The sequence below is a fragment of the Beta vulgaris genome, chromosome 7 (assembly GCF_026745355.1).
Source record: "Beta vulgaris subsp. vulgaris cultivar EL10 chromosome 7, EL10.2, whole genome shotgun sequence".
Taxonomy (NCBI): Eukaryota; Viridiplantae; Streptophyta; class Magnoliopsida; order Caryophyllales; family Amaranthaceae; genus Beta; species Beta vulgaris.
In genome coordinates this window covers 10,166,422-10,177,072 of record NC_079208.1, presented here as the reverse complement: position 1 = coordinate 10,177,072, position 10,651 = coordinate 10,166,422, and the positions used below count along the sequence as shown (strand labels likewise).

Sequence of the window (10,651 nt, the reverse complement as noted above, 5' to 3'; positions counted from 1 at the left end):
ATGACCTTTTGAAAATGAGATGGATTGCTGACGGACTCGCGCGCGCGGCCATATGCAAGACGCACTGTTTAATTTTATAAATTAAAAAAATATTTTAAATTTTGTGTATTCAATATATCCAATATTGGGCTCATTTTATAGATAAAGAAAAAGTATAGGGTTTGGGTAAGACACGGCTCTTCAATTTCTCTCTCATTGGAGAATTAGTTGGAGAGCCCCGTTGTACATGCTCTTAGGAGACCCTCAAAGGGGATTCTAATGCGTCATTTATACGAGGTGTTCTGAAGCTTAACTCGAATGCTTATGAGTCGAAAGAGGGAAAGTGGGCGTTGGGGGCGGTTCTGAGGAATGACGTGGGGGATGTGTTGTTGGTGTTGTGTGACAGCTAGTGGGTGACTGCTCGGTGCTAATGGCCGAGGCTATGGCGGTGAGACAAGGATTGATGACGGTAATGGAGGCTGAATACATATCACTTATTGATCAGATGGATAGCTTGCTATTATACGAAAGCTTTACGAAAAAATAAAAAAGATCAATTTACTGTGGTCTGATTCTAGCTCGTATGCTTATATTAGAAGAGAAGGAAACCATATAGGCTGTAGCACACTCTCTTGCTAGGAAAAGTTTGGAGTTGGAGGAGATACTTAGTATGGTTAGAAGAGGGTCTTGTAGATGTGTTGATGTTTTTTTTTTTTAATTCGATAATTAACTGGTCCAAGCATGCTCATTCCTCATGACTTATGAGATAGGGGGTAAGAAGGGGATCCCAACTTATAAGAAAACTTCTAGAGACTGGAAACTGAGGATTTATATCCAGAAGCATAAATCCACACAAACACCCCAAATTTGGGGTTGATGAGATTCGAACTCCCGACCATGAGGTTGGGACCTCCAACCATTACGCTCCCACATGATGCTCATGTGTTGAAGTTTGTTGTTTGTGATGTTTCTTGAGTAATAAAAGTTATCTTTTCTTGTCAAAAAAAAAAAAGATGATCTACATTCGCAATCCAAGTTGTCTTATAACTATCAAGAGAATTGAACAAAAGTTGAATATATGCCATGATGTTAGCAATCTGCCTGGACTTCATAGGTCTTTAACAACATTAATAACTAATTAATTGTCTCCTTTGATAATAATATTTTTACACCTTCATGTATAGCTAGGAGGAATTGAACACCTTTCCTGAAATACCACTCATGATGAGCGAAGAAAGCTATACGGTATATTATATAAAGATTTGGATTCTCATTGTTGAAAATTGTTACATTGCGTTCTTTTCAAATGCTTCATATTAGGAAAACAAGTTTCTCCATAAAACTTTCTTGATTTCTAAAATACTCCTTTAAGGAACCGTTTGGAATGTTTGATGTAACCACCCTTGGACAATAGGGATATTCCTTAATTCTCTCGCTTTTGGACAAAAGCATAAAAGATGATCCAGCGTCTCAGTGTAATGACCTGCACAAGGCACATGAATTAAAGGAGATTATCTTTGAGTTTTCACCATAGTACCACCTTTTTTTTACATTCCCTTGTTAAGACTTACTTCCTACGTCCTTTGAAGGATGTAACATTTGGTACTTTTATTTTTGAAATTGGTAAGAAGAAATCCTCTGGACTGTTCATAACATAACGCCCTCACCCATAGGCCCATTACAAGCATACACCCCCAACCCCCACCCCCTCAAATCTCAATCAAGTGTTTGGGGGTAGGAATTGAACCCTAAACCTTGTCAGGGAAAGAGGAATCTCACCACCTGAGCCAACTCCAATTCCTATATTGATACTTTTATTTGGATTATGATTGTTAAATAAAAAAGTAAACGAATACGTCAATTAATAAAAAATGTAGGAAGTAAAATAACACAATTTATTTTGCTTATTCTTAAGAGTAATTAGTCAAAGCTCATTTATAGTGTATTTTTACCCACCTAGCTATCCTTAGCATTAATTGGATCACATTAATAGTATTCTATTGTTATATTGGTTAGGATAAACTGAGAAGGACCTTCACAGACCTCAACCCTCACGATTTCTTGGTCCAATATTTGCAGGTCATTAATTACGAGTAAGGACAATTGATAAAGGGATCATTATTCCTAAACACCACAACTATGAGGATTCTATCTTTTGTGGCCTGAAATTATAACAAGGAATACTTTATCGACAATCTGACAAGTTTCACCCCCCATCTTTGACAATTAGTTTCGGATAAAACACCATTCCACCCTATTGTAGGCTTTAATTTTCTCATATTCAATTTCATAGCTATTATCCTATCAATTCCCCCCCCCCCTCCTTTATTTCTCTTCTTTATTGTACGAACAAGTTCCAACACAATAAGAACATGGTTGGTAAATAGTATACAATAGTCGAATTTCTTGATACAACGCTGTACATAATAGATATAACTTTATTAGTAAAAAATTTTAACACCAACTTGTATATGATATCACAAAGACCAGTGAGTCAAAATTGAAAGCACTTAGGAAAAATTGATTAGGTTCTTTGATACAAGTCTAGACAAAATTGATTTACTTTATTAGCCAAAAAATTCTACACCAACGTATATACTTCCTCCGTTTCTAAATATGTGAAACACTTTTCTCAAAAACTCTCACATAAAATAGACAAGTATTTCACTTATTTCAGAACGGAGGAAATATATGACAAACAAGGTGCGTAAAAGACACATGGGTCCAAATTTAGATTTCAAATTGGGAGATTTTACCCGTTGAATTAAAGCTACATTGATACTATCCCCGATCAATTTTGGAGGTTTATGAACATTGATAAACGAGATCACCAAAGATGCCACAGCATCTCCCACTATATCACTAAATATATTTATATATCATTGCATACATCCCGATTAAATCCGAAGCTTTACAAGTTCGTAGATGGTGAATGTGATAACTACCTATCAATTATCATACATCAATTTTCCCCGCGCTTCATCCACTTGACCCACCTAAAAATTCTAAAATACTATTTTCATTATTGTAAAAAAAAATAAACATGTACTTTTGAAATTTGATTTTCCCCAAAGCCCTAACACAATCTCGAATGAACCTTAGCCCGAAGAACCAATTCTTGGAATCAGATTTCAAACATCACGTTATTTCATATGATAGAACTTAGTGGTCCTTTGGTTCAAAATATAGGATGAAAATAAATGAAGGAGGGAACGATATCAAAAACTACTACTTTTAGTAGGTATTTGGTTCAAGGCATGAAATGAAAAAGAAATGATAGCCATGACCAAAAAGTAATGAATTTTATTACTAGGGGGGAGGTAACAAATTGAGAGAGTCCATTACCACCAGATAATAATGTTTATGGATTGATGAGAATTGAACCAAATAATGAGAAAGAGAATCAGTAATTGATTACATTTCTTGGATCCTAGAAATAATGAACCAAAAATGCTCTTAGACTTGTAAAAATCAACTTATGCAAAAGAGGATTTATGTTTAAGACTTTAATGTTTAGCAAATGACTTGGAAAAAGGTATTTGTCAAGTTGTTTTAGGTAAACATATGTGAGGGCGAGGCGAGTATAAACAAGTAGTGAATAATTTTTTTTACAAGGTAAGAAGAAAAAACATTAGGCTGCCCTCCTCTCGAGGGGAACGCCTAATGCATCTGAAACAAGAATGGAAGAAAGTAAAGATTGGGAACAAGTAGGTAAAACAAATGGAGAGCTAACTAGGTGACCCACATTAGTTATCCAATCCGTTGCACGGTTAGCTTCGCGAAAGATATGACGAACTTGGACAGATGAGAAGTGCTGGAGCATGAACTTGGAGTCTTGTATGATAGTGGCAATTTTCCATGGGATGGAGCAAAGATTTTGGAGAGCTTTGATAACAAGGAGGTTGTCGCCTTCTATAATTAAATTTTGGATGCCTAGTTGGTGCGCAATCTGAATACCCTGATGAAGAGCTGAAGCTTCGACAAGGAGGACGGAAGAGGCACCAAAATTGAGAGAAGTGGCTTGAATGAAGGTACTGCTGGAGTCTCTGATGATTATGCCACCAGCTACAGACAAGTTCCTAACAGACCCATCAAAATTGAGTTTGAAGAACGCCGGCGGAGGAGGTTCCCAAGCAACAAGGAGGGGTGGCTGAGGAGGTTGGAGGGAATTGTGGAAGGGAAGGTGTGACGCTCCCTGAAGGGGAGTTCCCATGTCATGGCAAGAATCGACCTTAGTGCGGTTTAGCCATTCTTCATGCATAAAGAGAGCGTGGTGGATGACACGATTGGCACACCAATGTTCATTTAGGAATATAATATTATTCCGTTCTTTCAAGATACTCCAAAAAAAGCATGATACATTTTGGTAAAGAGTTTTTATCTTTGAATTATTGAAGAAATTGAAGCATTGGCGGGAAGGACATAGGTGTCGGACACCAATTCGAAACTTGAGCCAGAGAACATAGGTCTCGAGTGTGCATACAGTTTAAAAAACAATGTTCCAGAGTTTTCGGTTGGTTATTACATGCAGGGCATGTAGTAATCGGTATAATATGGCGTTGGAAAAGTATATCCCGAACAGGTAAACTGTTGTGACAAATTTGCCAAAGAAAAATCTGCAGTTTTGGTGGAATGTCAAGTTTCCATATCCACTTAAAGGGCCATGGATACTTGGGTGATGGGTAATGAGTGATGATTTTGGTACTTGCATGAGCAGGTGTAGATGTTAGGTAGGGGTGTAAATGAGACGGGACGAATCTTGCCCTTTCCATCTCCATACCTACCTAATATTTTTTCACCACCCCCACCACAGGTTTCGGAACCCTTCCCCATCCCCACCCCTACAAGGATTAATGTAAAACCATATCCACCCCACCATCCACTTAAGTATCATACCCACCTATACACCTTCCCGCTCCAGCACTGAACTAAAACCTTCCTTAGACCCACCTAAAAAATTAAAGAATAAGTTAAATGATATAATAGTAGTATACATTACGTTTTAGACAAAAACTTAATCATTGTTATATGATTCATATACAACACTTAACATTATGTCTCAAGATGAATAACTCTTCTCCTTCAAAATGAAATATTATTTCTTAAACATGGAAATGGAGCAAGACAAGTGAAGACGGGGTGGGGCAGGTAGAATCTAAGTTCCACCCCATCACCCATGGTGGGTTTAACTTTCATCCCCATCCCCATTTCCCTCCCTATACCCTCCCTACCACCCACCAAACCTAGACCCATCCCTATCCCATCAGGATGGGTCGGGTCTCCAATTTGACTCGCCGCAGACCGCACTAACATCCGTAATGTTAGGTCTGTATTTAATATGAACATATTCGATTATGTCTTAGATTAAGAAAATCTAACAAGATATCATATCACTATCTTTTTTCAACATATTAGTGACAATTTACTGTCAAAATTTATAAAGTTAAATTTTAAATTTTTTTTTTTTGAGGGAAAGTTAAACCTTAAATATAATAAGCATTGTATGAAGTATAAAGTGTAGGAAGGCATTTTCTTTTATACTTATATTAAATTGAACTTTATATCTAAATAAAAATTCAACTGAAATTAAGTCCAAAAGAACCCGACTCATGTATCCGGTCCCTACTCTCTACTAGATGGGGCAACCATCTGGAGCGCGGTGGGGAATTTTCTAGACTTGTTTGTGCTCCATAACACAGTCTATTTGTTTATCCACAATCACAAGCACAACAAGCACATCAGCAAGCAGTCGAGAGGGAGAGGAGAGAGATGGAGAAATACTTTGGAAATGCGTACAGAGGAGACCCAGGAATACCACATGCAGACCCAGACCGATTCTGGAACATCTGGATTGGTTCCGCTGCTTTCTCCGCTCTTACTTGGGGCAACCCTTACATGTGGCAACTTACTAATCAATGGAAGTTCTGTATCTTCTCCCTTCCTTTATCTCTTTCATCTTTTCTTCTTAATCATATTCTTTATCTTTTTTCTATATTATTGTTATTATTATGTCTTTGTCATATTTTCAGTTAAATTTTGCCCTATTCTTGTTGCTTCAATTTTTATTATATGTTGGGGTTTGTTGGTTTGCTAGTACCTGGAATTATAATGAATCACATAGTTTTATTTATGAATGGATTGTTTGAATTATTACCCTGGCATGTATTGTGGTTCTTTTTCTGAGTTATGTAGGATAAGATTACGCCCATGTGACTATTTCTTGAGAATTTTGTGAATTTGTGTATAATCTATAAAATGGAAAGTGTAAAATTCATCTTGTTTCTAGCAATTTTTTTACAAGTGCCAAGTGGGAAATATTTTATACTTATATGTCTCACCAGGTTGATGGTTTATATGGGATTGGGATTTTGAGAGTTTGAATTGTAAAGGGTTTCTAGATCCCATTCTTATGAGTTGTAAATTACTCCCTCCGTCCCAAGATATAGTTCCTAATTTCCTTTTTTCACGGTAATTTATGCAAATAGAATCCAAGAGAGATAGTAAAGATTTTTAATAAATATTGTATGGGAAAAGATGATTTTAGGAGAGAGAATGGAGAATAATTGGTGAAAGAGCATTAATTGTAATATTTTAGTTGAATAAACAAAGGAAAAAACAAAATTCAAGAAGCAAATAAACGATGGGACACGGTTTTTCTGAACAAATTACGGAAAGATGTGGAACTAAATATGGAAATGGGAACTATATATATTTGGACGGAGGGAGTAGAAAAGTTCAAAGTTCGCTTTTTCGTCCGTAGTTGGATTTTATTGCAGTAATCTATCAATCGTCATTTTATATACTGTGGCTTGTGTTTAAACGTTTTTTTTTTTTTTCTCATAAACCATTTTTGTTATGTTTTCTGTTCTGACTATTCCTTCGTACTCTAAGTACTTTGTTCCCATCAATTTTTGGCTTTGTAAACTTTCTTTTTCAACCAATAGTTCTGTCAAACAGAAAAGCATTGTAGGGTATATATATTGCATGATCAGTATTTCAACTACCCAGAAGAGTTTGGGGGAAATATATCTTAGCTGTGGTTGCTGGTGACTGCAGCCGTAGGTATTTGCCTGTGTAGGATCATAGAGCAAAATTGCTGGTCAGTGGTTACTATCTACCACATATCTAGTTCGAAGGGAATCAAGTATATGATCAGGATCCAATTTCATTGCAATTAGGAAGTGTGTATTCCAACTTTTGACTTGACTATAATGTAAGCTCAATCTATCGTAGTTAGAATTTCAGTACTCAACTGGACTATTATGAATTGGAAATAATCATTCTTTTATGAATAGAATACAATGAAAGAAAGGTGAAATTATGTGCTTGAGAAACTGATGAAGATGCATCTTTTAAGGGTCCAGCTCTTTGGTTCAGCTCTTTTTTTCTTCTCCTCCTTCCTTTATTCTTAGCAAAGACTAGAGGGTGTCTGAGAACTTTGCTTACAGTTTTGACACAGGCCTGATAAAGGCAATCTATATAGGGTTTCTGTTACATAGAGATTCAAGGGGTCATGGAAGCCACTTGGGATTCTCTTGTCTTTCTTAGTTCGTCAACATTGGAATTGTGCTGTGGGAATAACTTGGTTTGGCTCGATTTTTTGCAAATATTGGAGAAATATATCATGTCATAGCTTTTGTTTTTATTTGCATAACTGTATAGTGATATTCAGTAATATCATTTCTTTTGGGAAAATGACTCTGTGTCATGTCCTGAACTCCTGGGGAACTTTGAGCTTCTGAAGCTGCTGAAAGCCTGTAACCATAGCAGTAGATGTGTATGCAGTAATAGTTTTTGTTCTGGCATTCTATTTACTAAAACACTTAGGGTACAATTTACTAGCCATTGCTCCTTCGTGCTTTAGTGTAGCTAAAGGAGTGAATTAGAAATGTAGCTGGTTGCTATCTTTTACTTGCCGTGACTTTTCTGTTTCCTAAGAACATATGCGAAGGTGAGGCTGCCTTGCTTCCCAACAAATTTTTCTTGCTTTCTCCCCGTTTTCCATCTCATTTCCTAGGTCTTTTCTCTCTATCTTGCCCTGTCACTCTAATTTTTCCCACAATGGTGAGACTAACCCAAAATTCTTTCTCCTACTTTTTATCTACATCCAACCATATATCATCTCTCCTACCCAGAATATGAATTACTTAATTTTTTGGATTAATGTATGTTTATTGGGTTTACTTAGCTATTTAAAAGAATCAATGAAGTTGTTGATGATTGGGCTAAAAAGAAGTGTGAGAAAGCACTCACATATTGGGCTCTATTTATTTGTAGGATTATAATAACTATTACTGTTGGGTAACTTTTTCTTTGAATAAAGCCTTTTGCGAAACGAGACTTGAGGAGATTATTGGCTTTGGGCAGGTGGTGAGATATGAGTGGTGTTCATAGAGCTTGTCCAACTCTTTAATTGTATGCATTGTAGACTTGTAGTTAAGCTTCTACAATGGGCAGGATGGAGCAAGCAGGAGAGAGAGAGAGAGAGAGAGAGAGAGAGATGTAAACAAGGCAGAAGTTTATCATTGTATCCTCTAGTGAATGATTAACTATCTGAGGAATGGCATGTGCTCTTATCCAGATTAAAACAATTGGATGGTGAATGCTCTTATGTTTTCTTCTACTATGGTTGAGCAGATACACCTTTTCCCTCTATCTAGTTTTACTTAACTATGTGATCTTGTGCCGTGTTATATGCATTTCTTAGTTATTTTTTTTTACCTGTGTCTTCACAATTCTCATTTTTTTTTTCATTTATGACTTTTGCCAAAATTTATGTACAAAGTACCTCTTAATCCCTTGGAAGCACTATGATGATTGTTGTGGATATTGTTCTTATATGTCCAATTGAAACTTGGAAGTGGTGCTTAACTGCTTATGCATCTTTTGTTGGAGCGTGGAAGGTGTTCGTATCAAAATAATTAAATTCCAGGTTAAGGGTAGGATGTAATGACAAGTTACTGTACCACAAATTAGTACTTCTGAGTGAGCATAATGCTAATCCTGAGGTTAGTTAGAGCTAGATAGCTCTAGGGTTCTTTGCCCAAATATCTGAAACTCTGGTTCGCAACTTTTAGATCAAATAGATTCTTTGGTTGTTCGTAAAACGTTCTGGTGCTGGAAGTTCTTAGTTCTGCTGCAGCCTTCCCTCTAAACAAGAACCTTTTGATCTCTACTTCATTTCTTAGAAAAGCAACTTGCATCACGCGATTTTCTTATCATCATAGAATATATATATATATATATATATATTATATATATATATATATATATATATATATATATATATATATATAGGGGGTAACATCACATGAGAATGCTCCTTACATGAGAAATGAGAATGAATCTCAACCACACGATTGGATTAGAGATGCAACACTTGTTCATTAGAATTATACCCTCCTAAAAAAAATTGAGCTCAATTTTTTTTTTCTTTTTCTAATATTATATTTTTTTTTGAAGTTACATCACTTTTTCATTAGAGTTACATCATTTATTCATAAGAGTTATAACGCGTAAAATTCATTCTCATTTCTCATGTAAGTATGCATTCTCATATGAACTCGCTTCTATATATATATTATATAGTATCTGCTACTAAATAATTTTCACTAATTCATTTTGGTCACTGTTCTTATAATGTAAATTGCAATTGTAGTTGGCATGACAGAGCTATGATGCATGAGCAGCACCATTGGAAGAAGGCCATGGCCAAGAGGCAACCATATAAATTTAAGGTACACTATTTGTTGTTTTAGTTTGTTGTATGAGAATGACAAGTATTTTGGTTGGTCTTTGCCCAAAATTTCTGTTTCCTTTGTTGCAGTGGAATGAAATGAGCAAAGAAGCTCGTGACTCGTACTACTACAATTGGCCTGTTTATTTTCCTTAGGCAATTACTTCGGCAGTGGTTTCTGGTGTTTCAAAGTCTTGGACCTGTGGTGTGACCTTACAGATCATGGAGTTATTGTCTTCTCTGTGTTTGAGAGCAGCATTTTGATCTGTTAACCTTTTGGGATATGTAGTGTACAAATGGCTGCAGTGCAAAACTATGATTTCTGATTTGATGTCTAAAGTTCTGGTAATTATTTGCCTAGCAGATTGTCTGAAGCTAAACCAACCATATTGTGTGTGCGTTGCTTATTTACTCATGGGGTTCTCTTAAATTGTTAGCCTGTGATTTTGAAGGAACCAAGAACAGGAACCTGTTTCTTTTTAGTTACACATAGAGTTGGTTTTTAAAAGAAAAAATTGATTCTAATAATTCTACTTTTGAATTGTTTGCTCAAATTAATCTCACCTTTTAATTATTATTTGATAATTTAAACTTTTAGCATGGTTTGCTCATAGCCTCATATTAAGCATTCGAAAACATTGTTTCCAACCTTGGCGAATTGGTAAATGTTGTTGGGAGGTGATATTTTGAATGATGTTTTGTTTACTTCGAAGGAGTTAACAAATAAGTCTCTTTGCATAGTTCCCTCAAAATAAATAAAAAATTAAAATCTGGGAACTCAATTCGTAGGATTGTAAGATCCATATCGTAATTGTAATAACAATAACATTTTCACCAAGTACCTATGAGATTTATGAAAATGTATCACGTAGCTTTTATGAAAAATTACATGACTTGACCTTGTCGTCAAGTTTTCTGTTAACTATCATATTTAAA

At 35.8% G+C, this 10,651-nt stretch overlaps 2 protein-coding genes across 2 annotated transcripts; one reads left to right on the top strand and one right to left on the bottom strand.

Moving 5' to 3' along the window:
- Positions 1 to 3,610: 3,610 nt before the first annotated feature.
- LOC104898725 (uncharacterized) lies at positions 3,611 to 4,192 on the bottom strand. The gene has a single exon (XM_010685828.1). It carries the CDS (start codon positions 4,190 to 4,192, stop codon positions 3,611 to 3,613), a length of 582 nt encoding a protein of 193 aa, XP_010684130.1.
- A 1,448-nt stretch (positions 4,193 to 5,640) lies between these two features.
- LOC104898654 (hypothetical protein) lies at positions 5,641 to 10,201 on the top strand. Its single transcript, XM_010685751.4, has 3 exons — positions 5,641 to 5,900; positions 9,638 to 9,716; positions 9,806 to 10,201. The coding sequence occupies exons 1-3, from the start codon at positions 5,749 to 5,751 to the stop codon at positions 9,869 to 9,871; spliced, it is 297 nt and encodes a 98-aa protein (XP_010684053.1). The 5' UTR covers positions 5,641 to 5,748; the 3' UTR covers positions 9,872 to 10,201.
- Positions 10,202 to 10,651: the final 450 nt, after the last annotated feature.

What these genes read in the sequence shown, in the direction of transcription:
- LOC104898725 (XM_010685828.1), bottom strand. Translation starts at nt 4,192, where the DNA reads ATGGGAACTCCCCTTCAGGGAGCGTCACACCTTCCCTTCCACAATTCC.
- LOC104898654 (XM_010685751.4), top strand. Translation starts at nt 5,749, where the DNA reads ATGGAGAAATACTTTGGAAATGCGTACAGAGGAGACCCAGGAATACCA. An exon ending in CAACTTACTAATCAATGGAA is followed by an intron (nt 5,901 to 9,637) that starts GTTCTGTATCTT and finishes TTGCAATTGTAG; the next exon opens with TTGGCATGACAGAGCTATGA. An exon ending in GGCAACCATATAAATTTAAG is followed by an intron (nt 9,717 to 9,805) that starts GTACACTATTTG and finishes CCTTTGTTGCAG; the next exon opens with TGGAATGAAATGAGCAAAGA.